Source organism: Pipistrellus kuhlii, unplaced genomic scaffold (assembly GCF_014108245.1).
Source record: "Pipistrellus kuhlii isolate mPipKuh1 unplaced genomic scaffold, mPipKuh1.p scaffold_m20_p_7, whole genome shotgun sequence".
Classification (NCBI taxonomy): Eukaryota; Metazoa; Chordata; class Mammalia; order Chiroptera; family Vespertilionidae; genus Pipistrellus; species Pipistrellus kuhlii.
Window position 1 is genome coordinate 43,741,175 of NW_023425573.1, and position 25,454 is coordinate 43,766,628.

The following is a 25,454-nucleotide window of genomic DNA, read 5'->3' on the forward strand; positions in this document are numbered from 1 at the left end:
TCAAATGCACATAGACAGCAGTAATCTAAATTTATCCACTTTTCATTGACATGAAAACATATACCATCAGTTGTTATTAAATATATTGTATAGTTTTCTAACTCCCAAAAGAGCAGCACATTGTTAGCTTTATAGCAAGAGCTGATACTTTGCATTCTCTTTGGCCAATGCACTCCCATGTTTCACTGTGCATTTGGAAACTACTTGTTACTCTGGCACTCTTACCTGTTTTGTTAGTACAAGCAGAAATAAATTTTTGGTTGCTGTTTTGTTTTCCGCTAGGTTAAATCAAATACCACCAAAAGTATATGTTTATGTACTGGAAAGAAATTGTTTTAAATCTTGAAATGCAATAAACTTTAGCCAGGTCAGGTCCTTAATGGATCAGCATAAATGAAGAGACCCCAGCCTTTAACCTGATCTTAAGATGCTGCAGTCATGACACAGGGCCAGGTATGAGTGCCACGTGGAACCAGAGTAGTTTGGGCCAGTGCATTCTCCAACCTGTTACAATGTTATTACCATTAATGCATAACATTAGGAAACGGCTGAGCTGGTAAGAGCTACATTATAAAGGGGATGAGGTAAGCACATGATAAAATGCAGGTTAGAATATATGTTGAACTATTATAAACTAGATGTAGTCAGAACTAGAAACATTCTATGCACATTTGGCCTAAGGAGTCTATGAATTATCCTGGGAAAATGGTTAATTTATTGTACGAAAATAATTTTCTTTATATAAAATATTTACTTGACAAGTGGTGCTCATGAAGTAAAATATTTATGGATAATCTATGAGATTGAATGCTTTGTCTGGTCCTGACCAGGGAGCTCAGTCGGGTTAGAGTATCAGCCAAGATATGCCAAAGTTACAGGTTTGATACCCCATTGGGGCACATATGAGAAACCAACAGTGAATGTATAAACAAGTGGAACTAATTGATGTTGTTCTTTCTTTTTCTCAAAATCAATCAATCAATATTTTTAAAATCAGAAATGTATCTTATGTAATTTAACAATATCAATTATGGACATGTAAATATATATGTCTGCCTTGGAAATAGTTTGGGCATTGCTTTTTAATTTGACCAAATTAATGAAATCAAGGATTATATATTGTAAGGTGTTTACAGGTTGCTGTTTTATTTTTTCTACTTATCAACTATATCACAATATTGATAGATAATCAATTATAATATTTTTGTCAACAAAATTTAAATATAGTTTCTTTTAAGATGAAATGCCAAAGTGAAATTTATTACAAATATTTTAAATTTTTGGACTATTTCAATTTCCTATCCTTGTCTTAGATATGTGTAGCCTTTTTTACATACATAATCAACTAAGAAATGATTTGATTACCCTCTCCTTGCAACCCATCCGATTCACAGGAAGTAGTTACCTATTAGGGATCTGAAAATACTGATCTTATCATTTGCAGGATGTTGCAATATGATATAAGTAATCAGAAAAATTGAAGCACAATTATATCTGATCTAACTACACACAGCCCACAGTTAGAATTGGATAGCATTCCTCTTAGGAACAAGCACCACACTGCAAAGACAGATGAGGGGAAGACCTGGGACAGGGCCCAAGTAAAAGCTGAGGATCCATATTCAGGGTGTTCTATACTCTCAAGCTGGCATTGGTCAGTTAGTGCATCAGGGCTGGGAATGCTGAAGGTACTCAATAAATATTGTTTGAAAATGAATGAAAGAGTGGACTTCCTATCATAATGGTTAGTCCTTGACAATGATTGGAAAAAGTCAACAGACAAGATATTCCAGGAAATCTTCATTCAAATGTTCAAAAGTTTCCAGAGGGCCCTGCAGTATCAATTTATCAACCCTTTAATTTAGCACAGTGACTTAGTGTCAACCTAAAATTAATAGATGCTTCTAAAATATTGCTTTGGGGATAGGCTTAAGGCCAAAGTTACACTTTAGTACTACACTTTAGTCCTTGTTACCTTCTTAAATAAGGAAGATGGGAAAAAAATCAAAAGTATCATTATTAACATACTACATTATCCAGAAAACACTTTATTCTTTATAATGAAAACATTACCAAATTTTCTGACCTATGAATCTCAGGATCTTAAATCTCTTTCTTGGGATGGCAGAAGGAGCCTCTGTGGCCTATCCTTCAGCAGATAACCAGTGCCCCAAACACACACGTATTTACTCCTTTTTTCCTTCAGGTTGTTTAGAGCTTTCTTTCGCCCTTCCTCACTAACCCACTGGAAAACTTGACTTTGAGAATTACACATTCTCCAGGATAAAATCATAGCTGTATTGAACTCATCCTATTATTGCTTATCCAAACCTTCTATATACATAGTCCCCCCCACCACCACCACCACCACCTCCACTGTTTAAGTATCAGAATTCAGTACGTAAGGCAGAAAGTTAGACTTGAGCAGCTGGGGTGAGGCCTGCCATGGGGTCTTGGACTGGGGTCAGACCAACATTGCCTTCAGACCGCCACTGGCATTTGGGAGCCAGCTGCTTCTTGGCGCAAGATCAGAGGAAAATGACATGACCTCAATGTCAATGTGACCTTAATAAGGCCCTGGACTAATTATAATAAAAACTTGCATTTCAGTTTTCACCCCGCACTTCTATGGGTTTTTCTGTATGCATTACGGGTAAGGGCATGCCCAGAAGAAAGGTAGTTTCTGGCAGTCATCCCTGAATACAAACGAAGGCTCCATCCAGAAAACCTCCATTTTAAACACGGAAATTTGGGGCCAATCTCTCTCTCTCTCTTCTGGCATGAACCTCCTTTGTAATGTATCTTCAATAAACCCCATTTTGCTTTACTACTTTCATTTCCATTGACCTTAAAATCTTTTCTGTGTCGATGAAAAGAACCCACGTTCCAGCCAGTAGCCCCAGTGGGTAACAAGTATGTATGTATACTCTGGTAGGAAACTGACAATGCTTCCTAAGGGAGGATCAGAGACCTATTAAAAAATTGGAAACTGTAATGTGAGAGTTGAGAATAAATGAAATCAATTTGGTTTGTGTGCTTCTATACTTACTGCCACCAAATCTGCCTTTCCTCAGTTACCTCTCAACAAAGGCACATGGCAATTGGGATACTCAGAGAATAAGGAAACCAACCTTGACTTTTTTCAAGAAACTGAGAAAAACAAGCCATTATCCTAAGGAGTCATATACCGTGCTTTTTCTGAAGAATTATTATATAATAGGAAAAAAATTATAGTCTCTATGTATATGTGTTAAATCGTGAGAAATGATACTTCTCAGGTCTCATTTCACATATCATTCCTCCAATAGATGAGGCATTACCTGTTATGGGATCTAGAGTGGAAGTGACTGAATATTTTGCTCTAAAGGATAAGAGAATGCTATAAGAATGACACAATCATTTCTCCTTCCAAATAAGCAAATATGAGTAAGCTAGGGTTGTTTCATAGTTTTGATGACAGAAGGAGAGGAAACTGCATCTAAGTGACAAACTAATGATCTTTAAAAAATCATTATAATCGAGTAATTTGCTTAGTATATTTTAGCACATAAATGTGACTTCAACATCAGAAAATGAAAGATTCACCAAATGGATCTCTTGGAACGGGACAATCTTCATTTATGTATGGTAGTCCCATGACAAGGAAGGTCCCTCCTTCTCAAAAACACCAAACAGGAGCTCACAATGATTTTTTTTTTTTCCTGTATAGGAGTCTGCATGACATATTTAAATAATATTTTTCAGGAAAAAATACAGGAGAGACAAAACACAAAGGACTGAGGAACAATAGGATAAAGAAAATGGATTCCAGATCTATTTTCTCTCTGAAAATACCACCTATAATAAATACTTTTTTTTTTTTGTATTAGAAAAACATTTTTTTTTTCAGTTGTAGGAGCTTTTAGGGGTAAACAATAGAATCTCCAAGGGGGTCATATTCTAAATGCAAAATACTTTTGGTCAATTGCTAAATAAAGCAATGCTATTTTCTCTAAAATTAAGCAGATAAAAATTATACCCATGCTGATAGCAGCCAAAACATAAACATTCCAATTCATTTACATTATTATAACATAAAGGCATCCTTCAGGAAGTTTGCACATATATAAAGGATTGCTTTAATTTGCAGATTATCCTTCAGAAAAACTTAATATGATACTGAACAAAAACAATTACCAATAAAGCACACTCATTGAGGCTATATTAAAAAAAAAAAAAAAAGGTAATTGAGAAATAAATTTAACAGAGGGGGGATGGCAATAGAAAGCTTTTCTGCCAGAGTCCTTCAAAGAGCACCTATTGTACATTTCTCCTTAGACCCTCAGCATGTTAAAAACTCTGTAATGTTAAATGGAAATTAAATAATCCATAAAGGCATGCACTTTCACTTTACACGGAGCATAATTTCCATTAAAAAATCTATGTAAGGAAACTAGCAGCTAAATCGTTTTTTAAAAGTTGGGTTGCCAGACTTGCCTGACCAGCATAAGAGCAAGCTGTGCATGTTGTTATTTTACTGCCAATGGATGGGCAAGGAATGTAGCTGAGTAACATGCAGGCCAGTCAAAATTCATTTAGAAACTGATTCTATTTATATATGTACAACTTGCTTGGGTAACCTGGGTAAAAGTGGTGGCACAAGCCTCTGGCTGGTTAAAAAACACCAGCGCTGCATTCTTGATGGCTCCAGCTTGATTTTTTACTCCTGTGAGAAGTAAGAATGGTAAGCAGTGAAGGTCACCAGATTGCACTAGTAAATTTCACTTAGAAAAATCAAGCATGCTTTCAAAATTATTAAAACGCTCAAGAAAAATCAATCATTCAAAATCACAAAGTATAAAAGGAATCACATTAAATATAGTAAAAATAACATAAGAGTTAAAGCATATATGATCAGGATGAATTTAAAATGATATGCTCTAGAGAATCTACGGAACTATCAAAGAATCATGCAAATTTGGCAAAGACAAAATAGAAGAGTATTTAGCTCAAGCACCTAAACAACTTGGTTAATCTGCCCTAGAAAAAGAAAATCTGGCCCACTTGGTTAATCTGCCCTATAAAAAGAAAATCACTTAGGCATTTCAAAAATTAAAAAGTGCTTCATTTCTCCCCTTTAATATTTTAACCACTTAGAAAAGAATATCAATAAGACTCAAACCACTTCTTAAAACTCTACATGCAATATTGAACAGCATAATCCCATCCCACCAGCTAAGAAAAGGACAAGATAAAAATAACTTGAAGACTAAAACAGATATTTCAGGTGGGAATACTGGGAATATTTCAATTCTCTTTTGTTTTCTAGTGATAGACCTATCACATTAAATACCAAAAGATTAAAGCCTGCACATATTCCCTTCCTAAACTATTGCCTAATCTTTTATGAGTTTATATTTAGGAAGCTTGAAATGAAGCCATAATTAAAAAAATTCTCCAAATAATACATTTTAACACCCAGGTAACAATCTCTATGGTTGGGAAGGTATTGAGAGGACTCCATAGCTGAAGCAATAAAATAATTTTATTTACTATGGGAAGGTCAGTTGTCTGCCTCCAATTCCAAAGTACTGAGTTCACATATATTATTTTTGGAGTACTTAACTCATACAGAAAACACACGACAAATTTAATGATAAGAGGAAAAATTGGGAAGACAGTTTGGATTTTCCTGCTATTAAGCTCCAGCTTACTGGATGCTCCTCTAATATCAAACCTAATGCTTTGTGGGGAGACACAATACATGTTCTTTTGGAGAAGCTTGAGGCTTTAAAATTTCTGAATAAAGAAGACTGGATGTCAAGTTACCTACACCTCAAAAAATACTCAAACTTAGCCAAAAGCTTAAACTGACTGAGGGCTGCAACATTTGATTATTTATAATCCATTCTTAGTATATATATATATAAGACTCTAAGCATACATAAAAATAAAAATTTACTTTGGTTTTGGTTGCTATTTTTATTTATTTATGCAAGCTTTTGTTACTGGGAAAGCCATCCATATTTTTGTATAGGTAAACAATTAAATACTGAGGATTTCAATTCCTTCTTCTCTTTACCCCAACTCTGTGCATTAACCTATAAACAAACAAAAACATACTCTAATACTCATACCTATGGTGAATCAAAAAATACTTTAAACTACCCAGACTCTTACTGTAGTTGTTAAATGCACAATTTTACATTCTATAAAATATCATGCAGGTACTGGGCTCAATAGAGTTACAAATATTTTTCAGTGTGATTCCTCATCAATATCTTCACTTCCTAAAATTATTTACTTCACAAAATATGAAAGTATATGTTAATATCAACCCAACATTAAAATCAGATTTTCTATGAATAAGTATACTTATGGAAACTAATTAAAATCACATTTTATGAAGTATTTCCTAAGAACCAAGAATTTAGCAAAATCAGAATCGGAACTTACCTTCTCACAAAGTATTTTTGATACATATAAAAAACACACACACCATTTTGGGATAATTATAAGGAAGAAAGTGGATTATCAGAGGCATTTTTACAAATCTAAATTTATATTTAAATACTTAGAAAAATCCATATTAATCTAATTTTTAATATTATCAATAATTCAAAATAGTAGATACTTGAAAAATTAGCCAGCAGATTACTTGTCTAGCTATATTTTAATATATCATTGATTTATCACCAATTTGCCAAAATGTATCAATTGATATTTCCTATTTTCTTATTGAAAGAAAACATAATTTTTAAATAGTTTGATATTTTAAAGCTTAATACCAAAATATCTTATTTAAAAACTCCTACCTCTTTGCTTTCCTCCATATCTGACTCACTGCTGAATTCTTCAGTATTTAAATTTTCAAAGTCAGATTCTCCAACAGCAATTGGTACAGTCACAGTAAGGCTGGGGTTGTTTATAAATGACATGTAATCACTTTCATCCACGACATATTTTTCTACACTGCTTCCTATGCCACTGGTAGTTCCATTCCCATCTTTGAGATAATTGAGGTCTTTGCCTATTTCTATGGTGGTATGGTTGGAAATACAGCTGTCTTTTTTGTTATTCAGATCTTCAAGAGGTTTAGTCTCATCTAAAGCTTTCTGCTTTCTAACAATGGCTTTCTGAATAAATTCATGTGCTTTTCTTTTAACATAATCAATTCCTCTCTGCATCCTTCCCACAGCAATCTGGAGGTTGTTCATTTCGTTATCATCATCAGTGGCAGCAAGGTTGTCAGAGCTGAATGAACTTAAAAGCAAGGCCAGGAAGAGGTTCAGAACCTAAAACATAAGAGGAAATCAGGTGACGTGAACATTCTGTCACTTCAATGGTTATTTGTTTTCTAAAATTATTCTTAAACTTAGTTTTTCATAAACTTAATTTCTTTTTTTCTAGCTCATCATCAACTATCCTGAAAAAAAAAAAAGTGAATGAAATAAATACCTGGTTAATATAAAATGATGCTATTAACATAATTTCCTTTTTGTCATTGCAAGATTACTGAAGCCATTGTTGCATAATATATCTATATTAAGTTTCATTCAAAAAGAGGAATCTTATAAATAATAGTACAGTGAAAAAGAAAAAAAAGAAGTTTTAATTGGGATGCAAACTATTTTGCTCATGTAACCTGGATTTTCTAGGACAATAATAATTTATTATCATTTTATTTTTAAAACCAAAGATTATTCTAATCAAATATGCTTTGATTTTTATGTATTTATACCAATTTTTCCACCTAGGTAACTTGCCAAATTAGGGGAAAAAAACAAAAAACCTCTTGCTAGATCAAAAACCAGATTATTTATTTTTTGGCTCAGAAAATCAAGGCCACTATATTTATACAATAGTTGAAAATATTACAAATAAATATTTATTATAAAATAATGGTGGTGCTAAGATTGAGTTTAAGATTGTGGAATAAAGTTATTTCCATGAATAAGACCAGTAATTAGTCTATAAATCTCATCTCCAAAAATAGGCTTCATTGGTATAAGTGTGTGAAAATAATACTAACATATTTTGATTCATGTAAAATTTTGGGAAGCTATTATATCTGGACAACTCAAAATAGATATGTCAACTTTTCTTCTTACCAAGTTAAAACTTATACCTCAATTAAAGATATTTCAAGTCCAAATTCCTTGACAAAACCTTTCCTTGTCTTTCCAAAGTAGTTTTTCCATTTTGGGAACTTGACATACGGCACTTTGTTTTTTATATCTTTGACATGTATTAGATACTTCCTATTTTTACTTCTGTTCGATTACATGTATTATCGCTGTGACATATTTATTTTCCTATCATCTTTCCCAGCCCTCCAGGACTCAACGCAGAGGTGCTCGGCATGGTTCTTTTTATGGAGACATGATAATAAGTGATTCTTGAGTCAATGTTACTTGCTCATACTCTAGTTTAAGGCATCCAAGACTTCATGAACTCTTAATGGACTGAGAGGATAACTAATTGCTTTTTAAACTTCAGTTAGTGGAAAACTCAAATTTGAAACACTCCAAGTAAAAATGAAGTGAGTGGCTGTTCTTAGTAATTCTTCCATGCTTTAGCATAAGAACTGAAAGATAAAAGCCAGAAATAGCCTTCTCCATGACTAATAGGAGGTTTTAGTGATAAAGAACAACTTTAGCTCAAAACGTATCTTAAGAGTTCGTTATAGATCCTGTTGTAGTTCATAAGCATGATGATTGGGTGTGCATGCTCTTGTGTGAGATACGCCTTCCTGAAATCTTGTTACATTGGCACATTATTCATATGATGTGAAAAAAAAATTATGTTATATATTTCAACTGTAGCTCAACAAGAAAAAATAATAATTGAAACACTTCTAAAAATACTTATGTGTGATCCCACTCCTAGAAATATATCCCAAGAAACTAAAAACACCAATCAGAAAGGATATATGCACCCTTATGTTCATAGCAGCACAATTTACCATAGCTAAGATTTGGAAACAGCCTAAGTGCCCATCAGCAGATGAATAGATTAAAAACCTGTGGTACATTTACACAATGAAATACTACACTGTGATAAAAAAAAAAAAAAAAGAAGGAATTCTTACCATTTGCAACAGCATGGATGGAACTGGAAAGCATTATGCTAAGTGAAATAAGCCAGTCCAAGAAAGATAAATTATCACATGATATAAGTCATTTGTGGAATAAAATGCACAACATAAACTGATGAACAAAAACAGATTCAGAGACAGAGAAGCATCAATCAGACTGTCAAACCTCAGAGGGAAGGTAGGGGAGGGCAAGGGTAAGAAAGAGATCAACCAAAACACTTATATGTATGTTTACAAGCCTAACCAATGGACACTGGCACCAGGGGTGTAAGGGCAGGAGGAGGGGGGAATGAGGGAATAAGTACAAATATGTAATACCTTAATCAATAAAGAAAAAATAAAAAAATAAAAATGCTATGTGGATTTTAATACTATAAACTAGCTTCTAAAATAATGAATAATTGAGATTTGCAACTGGTCTTGATACAAAAAATAACATAATAAAACATTCCTCAGTTAAGCATAGTTTTAGATATGGCTACATTATATTTTACTGAAAATAGAAAAACGTTTTTACATACCACTAGGTTTCCAATGACCATGACCATCATGAAGACAGTAAGGCACATGGTTTGGCCAGCGACCTCCATGCAGTCCCACATGGTCTCTATCCACTCTCCACACAGCACGCGGAACACAATCAGGAAGGAGTGGAAGAAGTCATGCATGTGCCAGCGCGGAAGTTCACAGTCGCTGGAGATCTTGCAGACACATTCTTTGTAGCTCTTGCCAAAGAGCTGCATGCCAACCACAGCAAAGATGAAGACGATGATGGCCAACACCAAGGTGAGGTTCCCCAGAGCCCCCACTGAATTGCCGATGATCTTAATTAGCATGTTCAGGGTGGGCCAGGATTTTGCCAACTTGAAAACTCGGAGCTGGGAACAAAATCAAGAAAGCTGTTACTGTCCTGTCTTCTAAACAATCTATAAATCTATTTATGTGGAAAATCTACAATGTCTCAATTGTAGGGTGATGAATTATTTGTGTGTCAAACTATTATCTAGCATAGGGGTGTCGAACTCAATCAGAGAAGGGGCCAAAATCTAAAATCCAACCTAAATCGCGGGCCGAATGGTTTACTGAACAGTCATAAACTGTCATTGTGATGGAAACGCAGCGGAGTGCAGTGATGACAGCGCGGTGCGGGCCACATTGCAAGGCCTGGCGGGACGGATTTGGCCTGCGGGCCTTGTGTTTGACACGTGATCTAGCATATGCTATCAGCTTATTTTTCTAACATGGGGCACTATTCATTTGGAAATAGATATACCAAATTCCTCAGAATCTTACATAAGCACAGGTAATAGCCTTTTGTTTTTTTGTAAGGAACTGAGGTATTTAAGACTTAATGGTAATTAATTAACTAAAACTGTTTCAAAGAAGTAGGGGCTCTCAATATTTAAAATCTTGAAATGGATATATTTTTTCAGTGTACTGAAAATATCATGCTAAAATTCAAAGATGCAGATAAAATCAAAGCAAAGTACATAAAATACAAGAGAAAAACAAACTAATTTTTAAAAATTTAGATTGCTTCAATCTTACTGTATCTTCAGCTTGAAATTATTAAGCTACATGTTAAAGATTTACTATAGTCAAAGAAGAAATACTTGGACTTAAGTAAAAGCTGCATTTTGTCAACCTTTATGTCTTCAGTGATTTAATTAATCAACAACTCATTAGAGTGTGTAAATGGCTTTCCACCGCTGTGCCTGACTTATTTTTGTTTTAGCTCATAGAGGCCTCTAAAATACCATTTATGGTTAAACAGCAGCAACATTTTATTTCTGATGCTTCAACAAATGTCAGGCCAACAGTAGTGCATTATTTAATGGCATCTAAGTGACTCAAAGAATCAAATGTAAGTATGAAAATGTTTAATTTATTCCCAGAGGATAATTAAATTACCTGACATTCTAAGCAAGATGCTAATGATATTATGCTTCCTATTTCTTTAAACTGCATCACATTATCAAAACTATTTGCTAAACATTTAAAAAAATAATTGCCCATATTTACTTTTATGTAATAATTTCTAACATTTATTCTATTTCTTTGCATTCTTCTGACTTCAAATTAGATCCACAGCTCTCTGTGAAGATGGGGGGAAAAGACCACAGCTCTAAAGATCTCTACTCAAATGTGAAATTTGAAAGTGGTAAGGGAAATTCTAAACAAACTTCAGAACACGATGTTCTTAAGACTAATCGTGGCTCAGTTGGTTGGAGCAATCTGGTTTGTTTTTAAAATGCATTCAAATAATATTGTGACCATGTAAAATACCATAATGGTTACTAGAAAGAGTGAAAACAAATTAAATAAATTATAAAAACATTATGGATACTTCCAATTAATTTACCAGCCGAAATGATCGAAGAACTGACAATCCTTCCACATTTGCCAAACCAAGTTCCATTAAACTAAGGCTCACGATGAAACCATCAAAAATATTCCAGCCTTCCTGAAAGTAATAATAGGGATCCATGGCGATGATCTTGAGAAACATTTCCGCGGTGAAGATCCCAGTGAAGACCTAAATGAGAAATGTTTTTTACATGAGTGAATAATCTTAACAACATAAAAATTATTGAGTAATTTACTGCCAACAAATCATAATTCTGTATTTTAAAAATCAGTTTAAGTCCAGCAAACTATTCCCTCAAATGGTTTGTATTCAAATCAATATTTAATTGTTTATTATGTTTAAGGTTTATCAAGTGATGACGAGCACATGAGTTAAGATAATAAAATTAATATTCTTATGTTTACATTCTTATATGAAAGGCTCAGCTAACTCATTGTGGTTAACTGCCCGGCTCTGCCTTTGAGCTCTTTAGCCTTCCAAAATCTCACCAAATGCTTACCTAATAGTTTTCTCTCATGGCCCCACAGGCAAGGTTGATGCTAAGGATGCACTTAACAACCCTCTGTAATGAACATGGTCACCACTCACCCTTCAGATGGAAAGAATACTAAAAAAAACTTCTTTTAATAAAAATTAATAATGCCCAGCCACTAGAAGCAACATTTTCCATTCTCCATTTTCTTTGTGTACAGCTTTATCAAATGATATTTGTTTCTTAGCTTTAAAATATCCATATATGTATAAAATATAAAGATCAAATGAAAGGCCCTTTCTTTAAAATTAACTTTTAATTTTTTTTTCTTTCCTTCATCGCATCACTTTTTTAGGACCTCAATTGTTTCCAGTGAGATGTTAGTCCCTTGTGTAGTACAGTCACGTGCTGCTTAAGGACAAGCATGCGTTCTGAGAAATGTGTCCTAAGGCGATTTTGTTATTGTGTGAACCTCAAAGATTGCACTTGCACAAACCTAGTGGCATAGCCTACTACACACCCACGCTGTGTATTATAACCTATTGCCCTGTAGGGGAGAACATTTTTTTCCTCTACCCTTTAGGTTCTTGGCTGAGACACTTCTGTAATAAAACAAATTAACAGGAGAAAACAAACATTCAATAGGACCTATACATAGGACACCCAGAGAAACCAAAATGGCTGAAGCCACCACCTTAAATACCATCTGCAGCTAGAGACAAAAGAACATGTTGGAGGTTAGAGGAATCAGTTATGAAGGGTTACCAGGAAAAGCACAGTAAACAGGGGTAAGATTGTTACACAAGTTTAAGTCTTTGTGTTCTGCATCAGCATCGATAAGAATTTCTAGAGATAAGGTCACTCTCTCCTTGTGGTATAGCTGGGAGGCACTCTGACAAATGGAAAATTCTTCTACAAACGTAATTGTCTTTTGCAAAGGGTTCTATTTCATCCCTTTGTCTACTGTTTTTTTTTTTTTTTTTAATTATCTAGTTTAAAATAGAATAATCCTTATGCAAGAGAGACATATTTCTGTGTAACAAATTCAGTTTCCCTACAGCTCCAGGCTATAAACCTGCTCAGCATGTCATTATATTGAAAACTGTTGGCAATTGCAACAGCATGTTATTTGTGTAATGTAATGCAATGTGCTATCACAAGACTATAACTATGACATCATCAGTGGACAGGAATTTTTCAGGTCCATTATAATCTTAATAGAGGCCTAGCGCATGAAATTTGTGCACAGAGAGTGGGGAGTGGGGGTGGGTGGATGTCCCTAAGCCCAGCCTGCACCCTCTCCAATCAGGGACCCCTCGAGGAATGTTCGACTGCCCATTTAGGCCCAATCCCACTAAACGGGCAGGCAGACATCCCTCTCACAATCCAGGACTGCTGACTCCCAACTGCTTGCCTGCCTGCCTTCCTGATTGCCCCTAACAGCTTCTGCCTGCCAGCCAGATCACCTCCTAACCACTCTTCTGCCAGCCTGATTGATGCCTAACTGCTCCCCTGTTTGCCCCTAACTGCTCTCCCCTGCAGGCCTGGTCCCCCCAACTGCCCTTCCATGCAAGCCTGGTCACTCCCAACTTCCCTCCTTTACTAACCTGGTCACACCTAACTGCCCTCCCCTGTAGGCTTGATCACCCACAACTGCCCTCCCTTGCAGGCCTGGTCCCTCCCAAATGCCTTCCCCTAATGGCCATTTCATGGCGGCCATCTTATGTCCACATGGGGTCAGTCATCTTTGACCACATGGGGCAGCCATCTTGTGTGTTGGAGTGATGGTCAATTTGCATATTACTCTTTTATTAGATAGAATTAGATAGGGTAGAGGCCTGGTGCATGTTGGGGACCAGCTGGTTTGCCCTGAAAGGTGTCCCAGATCGGGGTGGGGGTTTCCTTGGGGCTTGGGGTGGCCTGGGTGAGAAGTCTGTGGTGGTTTGCAGGCCAGCCACGCCCCTTGGTGACCCAAGTAGAGGCCCTGGTATCTGGGATTATTTATCTTCTATAATTGGAATTTTGTAGCCTTGAGTGGAGCCAAGCCTCCTGCTTGCTCCATGGCTGCAGCCATTTTTCTTGAGATTTATTTATTTACATACTTGCTCCTGATTGGCTGGTAGGCATGGCTTGTGGTGTAGCAGAGGTATGGTCAGTTTGCTTATTACTCTTTTATTAGATAGGATAAACTTGCTTAATTAGACCTGTTTTCTGATTTAGCTAAGATTTTTCCAGTGCAGTAAAGCACCCCAACTTCTGTTTTAGGTAATTGTGAGCAACACAAACACCAGTAAATATAAACACCAAGCAAATTATTATTGTAGATCACGCAGGGAAAACAAAGGGTAAAATATTTAACTGCAGCAGTGTTTAACTATATTCTGCACAGTGAGAAAACCTGAGGTCATTTTCCAGGTCCACCATTTCTTACTTCTTTTCAGTCGGGTCTAGTTTCTAAGCTTTCTAAATCTCCCTGGGGACAGGAAGCCAGATGTTGTTGTATGATGTCGTTACCCAGTGCCCACAGCCATGGCTTCTGGGCAGGGCTAGGCTGTGGGTCACATTTTGCACCATGGGGTCTCAGCTCAGCAGCATCTGCTGTGATTTGGTGGGTTGTTGCTTCAGGGTAATGGTGAGGCTTGTGTCTCAATTGTTGGAAGCCAAGTGTTGCTTTGTGAGTGCCAGGTCTGCAGTACCATTTCTCTGTAAATAGCTAGTGCATGTCATGGCAGCTCCTGTGTTGAACGTCTGCCACCTAGTGGTCAGTGCACATCATAGCAACCAGTCAGAGAGACACTTAGCACATTAGCCTTTTATCTTACCTAATAATAGACAACCATGTAAATTGACCAGACCTCCCCTATGCCACCAGCCATTCAGAAGTGATATGCAAATTAACCCAACAAAGATGGTGGTTAGTTTGCATACATAGGTACTGAGTGACAGGGGTGGGACACTTGCGGACACTTGCGGACATTTGCGTTGTCACCATGGTGATGACGCAGGTATTCTGCCCCACCCCCATTTCTCAGGGCCTCTGGGCAGCGTGGGAAGGCAGGGCAAAGCAGAAAGAGGCAGCTCTGGGGCCTTGTACATTGGGCTTCTAGTATATATAGAATAGGCCACTCAATAGTATTCTACGGATTAGTGAGACTCAAATTCATTTTCTTTATTTTCTGCTGTTCCAATTAGATAATTTCTATTCATTTGCCTTAAGTTTAACAACCCTTTCTTCTGACAAGCTGAGCCTCCCCTAGAAAGTTGTAATTTCTGTCAGTTGCCCCTCAAACTCTGCACCAGACAAAGCTGCACCAGGTACCACTTTATCAGGCAAAGGGAATTTCTCAACCTTAATGCATACTTAAGCCCCAGAATGACTGCCTGGTGACCTTACCCTCATTACAAGAGTAAAACACACACCTGGGTGGAGACTTACATGCGAATGAGACCGTCCAGGCAGGAAGAAGTATTATAGTACATAGTTCCACTGCACAGGCGCCAGAGTCCCCGCCTCTGAATATTAGACTTCAGGCTCCTGCCTCAACCCTTTTAGAACTGTTCCCGGCTTTTGTTCTGGAGGCAGCAGCCACTCCTTTCCCCCTTGGACACTGTTTCCCTTGCAAGCTCCATCTATTTAATAAACCTTCGCCTGACTCCTCATTTCTATCGTGGGAGTTCCCAGGAGCCCAAGGCCCCGGTAAAACATCCAGTGAGTTTTTCCACTTTAGAATTTGTACCTTTCAGTTCTAAAATGTCTAGATAATTGCTTTTTATACTTTTCATTTTTATATGTTTATATTCTCCATCTGTTTATTCTTCCTGATCCTTTTCCCCCCTTCAAATTGTTAAACATATATAGCTCCTTTAAAACCCCTTCTCAATAATAGTTCCACTAAAATTCTTTTTTTGTTAACTGTATCAATTCTGTCATTTCTGGTTCTATTTATATTGAGTGTTTTTTGTTTGTTTGTTTGTTTGTTTGTTTGTTTTTTGCCTCCCAAGTATGAGTCACATTTACCTATTTCTTCACATAATACATTATCTTGTATGTGCTGTGGATGATGTGTTATAGCGATTTTTGATTTAATTATTTTCCATTGGAGAGTATTGGTATTTTTCTAGCAGGCAGGTAAATTATAGGTTGGCCGCCTGGAACTTACAGTACCTTGGTTTTATATTTATTTAGGGTAGGGTTGCTTTGGTTTACTCTTTGGTCTAATTGAAACTTCTGGTTCTCTGACATAATTTTTACTCCTAAAGTGTAGCCATCTGGGGTTTTAAAGTCCAAAGTATTTGTCCAATTTCTTTTCTTGGATGGCTTCAAATCCCAAACTTGGTTGGCAAGTATTCCCTTTTAATTTTTTATTTATTTATTTATTTATTTATTTTTTTTGGGGGGGGAGGGAGAGACAGTTTGTGAAGAACTGGCGTTCTTTTTTATTTTATTTTATTTTATTTTATTTTATTTTATTTTATTTTATTTTATTTTATTTTATTTAGATTTTAGATAGAGAAAGAGAAATATTGATTGGCTGCCTTCTGTACACAACCTGATGGGGATGGAACCCACAACCTGGGTATATGCCCTGAATGAGAATCAAACCCAAGATTTGTCAGTATATAAGACAACACTCCAACCAACTGAGCCACACTAGCCAGGGCTTGGTGCTAATTCTTTTTTTAAATATATTTTTATTGTTCATATCATTACAAATGCTCCTTTCCCCCTTTCCCCCCCTCCATTGGTGCTAATTCTTAAAACATTCGGTAGAATTAACCAGTAAAACTCTTCTGGCCTAGGCTTGCCTTTGTGAGAACATTATTTTTAAATTATTAATTCAATTTGTACCTATTACAGGCTTTTTCAGATTTTCTGTTTCTTCTTAGGTCAATTTCAGTAGTTTGTTACTTTCTAGGGATTTTTCTATTTCATCAAGGTTATCTAATTTGTTGGCACACAATTGTTTGTATTATTATGTATACTCCTTTTTATTTCTATAAGGTTTATAGTAAAATTCCCTCTTCCTTCTTCATTCTCGATTTTATTGATTTACCAGGTGTATCGGTAAATAATGTGGATTTTGTAATCAAAGAAAACATGATAATTTCAAGAAAAACATCAAAAGTGCTTTATTCAAAGTAATGTCCATCACTAGCTACACATTTCCTCCATCTTTCAGGTAATTTGTGGATACTGTCCCAATAGAACTTTGCTTGTTTTGAGGCAAACCATTCAGAGACCAAATTTTCCACTTCTTTGTATGTTTTGAAATACTGCTCAGAAAGTGCAGGTGTCATTGATCAGAACAAGTGGTAATCTGAAGGAGCAAGGTCTGGTGAATATGGTGGGTGGGTTAATACTTCCCAGGCAACATCTTTTAACGTGTCTTTAACTGGTTTTGAAGTGAGTGATGGTGCATTATCATGAAGCAAAATTACTTTGCCGTGTCTTCTGGAACATTCTGGTAGTTTCATTATCAAAACATGGTTCAAATTGATTATTTGTTGTCGCTAGCGATCAGTATTAATGGTTTCACCTGATTTTAGAAGCTCATAATACAGCACACCTTCCTGATCCCACCAAATGTAGTGCATTGTCTTCTTTCTGAAGTGATTTGGCCTTGGTCAATGTTGATGGTTGACGTGGATCAACCCATGATTTTGTGCATTTGGGATTCTCAAAATAAAACCACTTTTATCACCAGACTTTTGTGCTGTTGAAGCAACATTTTACTGATGATTTTTCGGTTTTCCATTTGTCTTTCGTTCAGTTGATGTGGCACCCATTTTCCTTTCTTTGAAATATTTCCCATTGCTTGCAAATGATCATATATTATTTGCTGAGCAATGTTTAATCTTTCTGCAAGTTGTTTTTGAGTTTGACAAGCATCTCCATCCAATAATGTTTGCAAATGTTGTTCTTCAAACTTTTTCAGTTGACCTGGATGTTCTGTCTTTCACATTGAAATCATCATTTTTAAAGCATTTAAACCAGTGTTCACAAGTATTTGAGATGGAGCATAAGCTTCCCAAAGTATTCAGCAGCACTGTTCTTCAAAATAAAGTAGCGAATTATAACTTCCCACAAATGCTCTTTTTTTGGCATGAAACTTGACAATTTTAAGTATAAAAATATCATGATGTTAACACCTTCAGCAAATTTGACATATGAAGTTTTGAAGCTTGTTGTCAATATAACAAAATAGCATACATATCAAGTCACATATATATCAACATATATAACTCCATCCATTGAAAAAATCTATATAATTAACTGGTACACCTAGTAAGTCTTTTATTTTTTTATGTCTAGCTAAATACTTGTCATTTCTGTTGATCTTTTCAAAGAATCAACTTTTGAGTTTCTTGATTTTGTTTAGTTTTCCTATTCTCTATTTCATTAATTTTTACTCTTCATTATTTTGTTTCTTCTGTTAGCTTAGGGTTTAGTTTCTGCTTCTTTTTTTAGTTTCTTAAGGGGCAAGGATAGATATGGATTGTGGTGGTGAGCATTCAGAAACTATAATCCATAATCTATTCTTACCACTCATCCACCTCTTTTTTCTTCTTTAAACCACTGGTTACTTAAGAGTTTGTTTTTTAATTACCACATATTTATAAGTTCTCCAAATATATTTCTGTTACTGGTTTCATTCTGTTTTTGTCAGTAAATGTACTTTATAAGATTTCTATCTTTTTTAAGTTCAAAGAGGCTTGTCTTATGACTTAAAATATAGCTTACCCTGGGTAATATTCCATATGAACTTGAGGCAAATGTGTATCTTATCTCTATATTTCACTACTCCATGATTCACTTCAAATGCAAATTTACCTTTTTTAACACATAAGACTAATCCCACCTATGAATTGTCCATTTGTTACTATGTCTTTCTAGCAACTACTTTATCTTCTGGTAATAACAGACCTACTTTTCTCTTCATAATTTTTTTTTTAATTTACTCTGTCTTCAGTGATAAGACAGGGTTCTTATTTTACCAAATAGGCGTGCTAGCCCTAGAATCAGAGTCACTACTGGCTTAGAAATAGTCCTGTAACTCCAACCCAGCCAATGATAACCAACTCTTATGCTTCTGTTAAAACTGTTAGTTAGGAAGTACTAATAGGACCTATGTTGGTAGGATAAAGGTTGTGTAGAATGCCATCAATAGAATACCCAGTCAGAGATGAACAAAGCATACTGGGAAAAATTAGGGCAGGAAGTTGACTCCCAAAGACATTGACTGAGAACTTGAATCTAGCAGGCTAACATATGGAGCTAGGCCCAAATGGACTTTACTTACTGGAGTTAATGGATTCTCTTTATTTTTGCTTAAGCCTACTTGGGTTGTTTCTGAATATCCACCTCCACAAAGCTTTCTTTAATCTCTTGCTCATATTTTAGAAATAATGTTGAAGGGATTCCTATGTAGATGACAATTTGAACGAGGTAATATTATTGTCCTTTCCTCCTCTAAAGTCTGTGATTATTGACGATAACTTACAGTAGTTTTTGAAATAGCTTTCACAGTCTATGATACAGTGTTCACACCTTCCACCACTATGTCAATTTCTCATGTTTCAGTTTCCCAAATGGTAAAATGAAGACAATCACAGTATCGACCTTAAGAGTAAATTTGCGGGAACCTAGAGAGAGGGATTTCATATAAACCACATAGCATGGTGCCTAATAATACAAGTGGTCAGCATATATTAACTTTATCATTGGCTCAGTGAAGACCAGTCTGACTATAATAAAAAAACACAGTGGTTACTTCAGATCCTAAAAACATGTACACTGTACTTTAGAATCTATTATTTAATATCTATATACAAACTGTTTATATGTTCATATATCAAGTTGGAAAATGCACGAGAGCTTATAAACCTCATATATTTTTGTATAAATGTATTCCTTTTGTTTGTCCCTAAAGACCACTTTACTTTCATTTCTATCATTTTATCATGTAGCCAGAGTAAAAATATATGCAAAAGTCATCATTTATAAATTCCTAATTTTACAGAAGAAATTTAAACAGAATAACCACTATATGATGTTTCCTATCACAAAGAATCCACCTTAACGTATTTATAAGTGATAAAATTATCTGACTTGGCATATTTTATAATTTGTTTGGCAAAAGTATATATGTCTTAAAAATCTATTCTAAATACTTGAAAACTACATCAGGATTTTTAAAAAATCATAGATCGATGTCCTCCATAATTCATAATCATATTTCTAACAAATGGGAAATTTAAATTTAATTCTAAATCAAATTGTACATAACATCTTTGAATTTTTTTTTTTTTTGCACTCCTTCCTTTGATGATATATTTTTGTTATTTAAAAAGGGAAGCTAAACTTTTTCTTTCCAGGTATACACAGCCAATAAATTCATGTTTAATTTGAAAGTTGACATACATGAGTGTGAGAATAAAATTCATTATAACAATCATTAAGTCCATTGAAAGAGGAACTCAGTGAGCCTTACCAGGTTGCCAACTGACAGCACATTGCTGAACTGCTCCGTCATGGGGTAGTGCTCCATGGCCATGAAGAGTGTATTTAAGACAATGCAGATAGTGATGGCCAGGTCCACAAATGGGTCCATCACGACCAGGTTGACGAGATGTTTCACTTTTAACCAGGGTTTACAGCAGTCCCAAATCAAACACAGGTTAGCAAATTTATACCAGCAGGGTGGGCATTTCTGCCTGGATTCTTCAAGTTCTGGAAGAAAAAAGTTAGACTACTCATGAAAACTGTTGACTTTCTAGTAAGCAGTCTTTGGTTTAAGTTGAAAGTGATATTGAAAAAAAAAAAAAACACAAAACCCTAAAGTTATTAAATGGGTGAATCTGATGATGGAGCAGGAAAACACTTATAATGGATGAGGTGTCATGGAAGACATGGGCACAGAAAAACTAGTAAACTGTCCAAATTCTTCTTTTCCAAGATTCTATCTGCAGTGTTAAACTGTCTGATAATTATCTTCAAAGCTATGAGAAATTAATAGGTGGGACTTCTATTAAGGATGCTAAAAGCTCATCCATGTTCCAGATATACAAAGAATTACTCTCAAGCGACTCCCTCAAACCTTTATCAGAAATGCTGAATCTCAGTTTCTTGGATTACATATGTTTTGTGGTTCTTTCAATAAGATAGTTTTGTTAGTGTCACCAGTCTTAGTAAAAAATTTTCTAATTAAGCTTATTAGAGATAGACTGAATATTGAGCTCTACAAGATTTGTTCTCTTAATTTAATAAGAGGGTATGAAAAAAGAGGAAATATTACTTCTAAGAAACTGGATCTTCACTATATAATAAATCCATGTTTCACAAGATGGGATTTATATACTACTGCAAAAATGCAAGAGGATTTTGAGTGGAAAACATGTAGAATTTATAAATTTTATGGTATAGTTTTTATGTTAAAATGTATTTATTTTAAGTACATTATTTTCAAAAAGGACTTTAACTAAATAATAGATGAAAGAGTTCAGAAATGCACAGAGCTTTAAGATGATATTAAAAATACTGAAACTTGGTAAATACTGGGAGAGAATTTTAGAAAATTAGAGGTGGGAAATTATTTACTCTCTTCCTTTGGTAAGATGATCTCTTAATCAACTCTTGAGTGGAAAAAGCATGCAGAACTTGTTTTCTGACAAAATCATTCTTGCATATCCTACTGCTTGTTCTATTGAATGAGACTATCACTTCTTAGTAGAGAGAAAGATTCTTTTTTTCATTTATGCATAATTGACTCTGGTAAGACATTTTGGTATTACTACTGTGACAACTGGAATATATCTCTAATAATGGTATAGTTTATTAGGAAATAAACTTTGCAAGGGAAGAAACAGCATATAAAATAAACAAACATGATCATAGGTAATGATTTTTTTGTCCTGCTGATAAACATTCACTATTGACAATTATGTAATACCAGAATCAATTTTTTAAATAATTCTTTTTAAAAAATTCACTACTAACAAATGCTATAAAGTTTACTACTTCCTTAAAATAAATTAATTTCCTGGTTATTTTTTTTTTAACAGAATTCCATACTCAGTGGATTCTTCAACTGTCTTTTTAGGTATTGAAATTCTTCCACTGCACAGTTTATTTGTATTTTTTTTAACATGCAATTTTGTAAATAATAAAGGATAGTTGAGTTGTAAATCAGAGGAAAAATATTAACATAATTATGATGCACTAGTTATTTTATAGTTATTTTTAACATTCCCAAATAACCTTATGGTTATGCTGGAGATTAAAATATATTATCATTTATAGTAAATCACAAAAGAGAAACAAAGAAATCTCTTTGTGTACAGCCAGAGCAAGTCAGAGCAAATTTATTTTAAATGCTACCTGTCATTTATTAAATAAACAGAAGCAAACAGTAATCGTGCAGGAAAAAAAATAAATAGATCAGAGAAAAGTTCAAAAGTGGAAATTCAGCTGGTATTATACATCGCGACTCCAGGAAAATGTGTGGCAAAGCTGTTAAATTCCAAAGTAAAATTATTCAATTATTCATGCCAAACGAGGGAGAATTTTCTACTCTGAAACAACAAAGCACTCAGGAGAGAACTACAGCCATCTCTCCATTATTCCTGTGTGGGTTATCCACACTGAGAATCATCGACAGCCCAGCTCAATTCCTCAGGTGCCCCTCACCCACCCTCCCACTGTCCTTCCCAAGGCTGTGACCAGGAAACATTTCTGGGTGGCTTGGGATTTTGGAAAAGTTGGAAGGCAGTTCATTTCTGCTCATCTCCTATCGTTTCATTTATAGGCTATTCATTGCCGTGGACAATGGAGACTTAGCTGTAATTCAAAAGAAGGAAAACAAAAGTTGCCAGCCCAATCAACAATCAAAAGGGAAATAAACTAAATCATAATTAGATTCAGAAGAAAAGAACCCGAAATAAACAGATTATGTCCACCTAAGAAACCTTTCCACCGTTATCTGAAACAACAACGATAAAGGCAGTTCTGGTATGCATATGCATGCTACGTATTGCTAATAACAAGCTTAGATCAATGCCACATTCAAGGTTTTTTAAAAATCATTATGTAAAATGTAAGCTTTTTATTCTATACAGCCAAGGAAAAACAAATAAAAGGTAGCCATTGTCTTAAAAAACAAACAAAACATAAGGTTAAAAGCTCTGCAGATATTAAAACCAAACGCTCAGTGTCCTGCTTCCTGGGCTACACTAATTCCCAGGACATCTTCTCCCCCTAAGTGACTCTCTGAGACACATTCCCATGGCGGGTGATCTGAGTGCACTGATGTTGAACTCCGTATCTTAGTTAGTGGACTGGTTTGGTCTTGTGATGGGTTGATGTTTTCGAAGTCATTTCGTACGTAAGCTCAAACTTAACGCTACCAGAAGTGCAAAGTAGGACTGTTGGTTTAGACTTACCCTGTCTCCTTCTCTGCTTCTTGCTTTAGGGAGCAGACATGCTGCTGACATCGGTAGCAGAACCACTGGCAGCTTCCTCTCAGTGGTTTTGCTATGGCAAGGAGCAGAAGACCAGAGAATCTTCAAAAGATTTACCTGGAGGGACAGGGAGGAGCAAGCTACTGGCAGCTGGGGGGGAAGAGGGAGTGCAAGCTAACGCAGGCGAGGTTGGGGAAGAATGGACCGAGTTTAATATTCCAGATAAATCGGTGAAGAGATTTCTGATACTGCACTAGGACATAACGAAAATTGGGTGTGGAAAAGCTGACATGTCTGTGATATATATTGCCATCTGCACTGTGAGTTTCTTCTGGCTGTGATGTTTAGGTTTTTGGTACTGCTGTTAGTATCATGGGGTTTTTCCATTCAGACTGAAAAGTAATTATTCCAAGAGCCTATCCAATAATAAGTGAAACTATAACTAAAGATAAAGTCATCTGCACAATGTGTGCTCTCTCCCTCTCTCTTTCACTCCTCTTTCATACTCCATTTGTTTTTTCCTTTGACACATCTACACACACACACATGCAAGCACTCACACACACACACGCACATCTGGGGAGGGTGGAAGGGCTGGATTATACAAGAGAAAAGGAGAAAAGGGGAAAGGAGGATAAGGGAGGAGGATAGAATATATTTTATATGAAAATATTTTCCAAATACTTAAAGTAGATATTCCAGTTTACTTACAGTATAGAAAGGCACAAACTTGTAAATGAACAAAACAACAAAAATAAAACAATGAATAATGATAATATTTATTGACTGCTTTCTACATGACAGGTACATATGTGCTTCATATATGATGCCCCACTTAATCCTTACAACAATCTGATGCTTATTTTCACATTTTATTGATGAAGAGACTGAAGTTTAGAGTCATAAGCTAACACATTTAATACATGGCAGAACCAAGAACTGGTCACAGATCAAGTTGTCCCCAAAATCTTTATTTCGGCTTCATCAGAACCAGATTTCTAAACAATACGTTAACTACTCAGACATAATCTGCAGAGAAGGCTAATATAGTACTCTGGTCAGAAAGAGGCAAAAGTAGATTTACAAAAATTTGAAAAATTTGCTTCAAAAGGATTTATATCAAACGCTGATTTACAGTTTTCATTTACATTTCTGATTAAATCAGCAGGTTTTATAACCTGTTTCTCAAGCAGTTAATGCATTTCAAATGGGTTAGCATCATTCTAAAAATAAGCATTTATCATTAAACTCCTTTCAGTGTCATGTGCACAACAAATTCAACGATTCAGTATTTATTCTATGAAAGTATAATAGTATTCCAAGTATACCTTGAGTTTGCAGTAGCTTCCTGGAGGCTAAATATAAAAATCTATAATAGATGACGGAATATACATGTAGTAAAAGACATAATGATGATGTGGTATTAAGTCAGAAAGAATTTTCTTGAAATTTATAGACTTATTTTTTTCATCATTACCAAAGTACCACCAAGTAGCTATGCTGTAAGATTTTTGACATACCTTCCATGGTGTTGGTCAAAATACTTGCTAAACTCATTGCTCTTTGCCTTGCTGTAGGATCTTCCAAAAAATCCATGGAAACGTGGTAAGAACTGGACCGTCTCTTCCTTATTTCTGTTTCGGTAGTCGTCCCCTAAAAATAAAATTTTAGATGAAATTATTATTTTTAAGAGCAGCAAAACTAAAAGCATTCCCATCACTTTTGCTACCTAACTATTCACTGTGCTTTCTCAGATGTGAACAGCTCATTAAGACATTGCTGAATCACCATTCTTGGGAAGTGTTTGAAAGCCCATCAGAGTCTCAGTTTTTAGGAATGCCTGGGTTTGTTATCAAAATGGACATTTCTAATTCCCCATTTTGGAGCTTTGGGCTGGAAGGACCATGTATACTATTGGATAGATACCTTTTTAGTATTTAATCCACCTAGAACTTCAGACTGACACACATGGTTCCTTGAATTACTCTCAGATTGAGTTATTAGATCTTTATAGACATATATTCATGTGATTTGGTGTAAGAAAAAATTTTAAGTTTCCCTAATAGGTATCAATAGTAGTT

At 35.3% G+C, this 25,454-nt stretch overlaps 1 protein-coding gene and 1 non-coding gene across 5 annotated transcripts in view; one reads left to right on the forward strand and one right to left on the reverse strand.

Moving 5' to 3' along the window:
• SCN2A (sodium voltage-gated channel alpha subunit 2) overlaps positions 1 to 25,454 on the reverse strand; it is an 83,551-nt gene that overhangs the window by 30,811 nt on the left and 27,286 nt on the right. For 3 of the 4 annotated variants that reach the window (XM_036421854.2, XM_036421855.2, XM_045575275.1), the window contains 5 exons: positions 24,894 to 25,026; positions 20,409 to 20,647; positions 11,439 to 11,612; positions 9,598 to 9,954; positions 6,795 to 7,274 (listed from right to left, as the gene is read on the reverse strand). In XM_036421854.2, coding sequence (XP_036277747.1) covers positions 6,795 to 7,274; positions 9,598 to 9,954; positions 11,439 to 11,612; positions 20,409 to 20,647; positions 24,894 to 25,026 — 1,383 coding nt within the window. Of the gene's footprint in view, positions 1 to 6,794; positions 7,275 to 9,597; positions 9,955 to 11,438; positions 11,613 to 20,408; positions 20,648 to 23,355; positions 23,526 to 24,893; positions 25,027 to 25,454 lie in introns of those variants that run through there. The other variant, XM_036421858.2, reaches the window with a different exon arrangement.
• LOC118710059 lies at positions 8,669 to 8,769 on the forward strand. The gene has a single exon (XR_004985279.1). It is a non-coding gene; the product is annotated as a small nucleolar RNA U13 (small nucleolar RNA).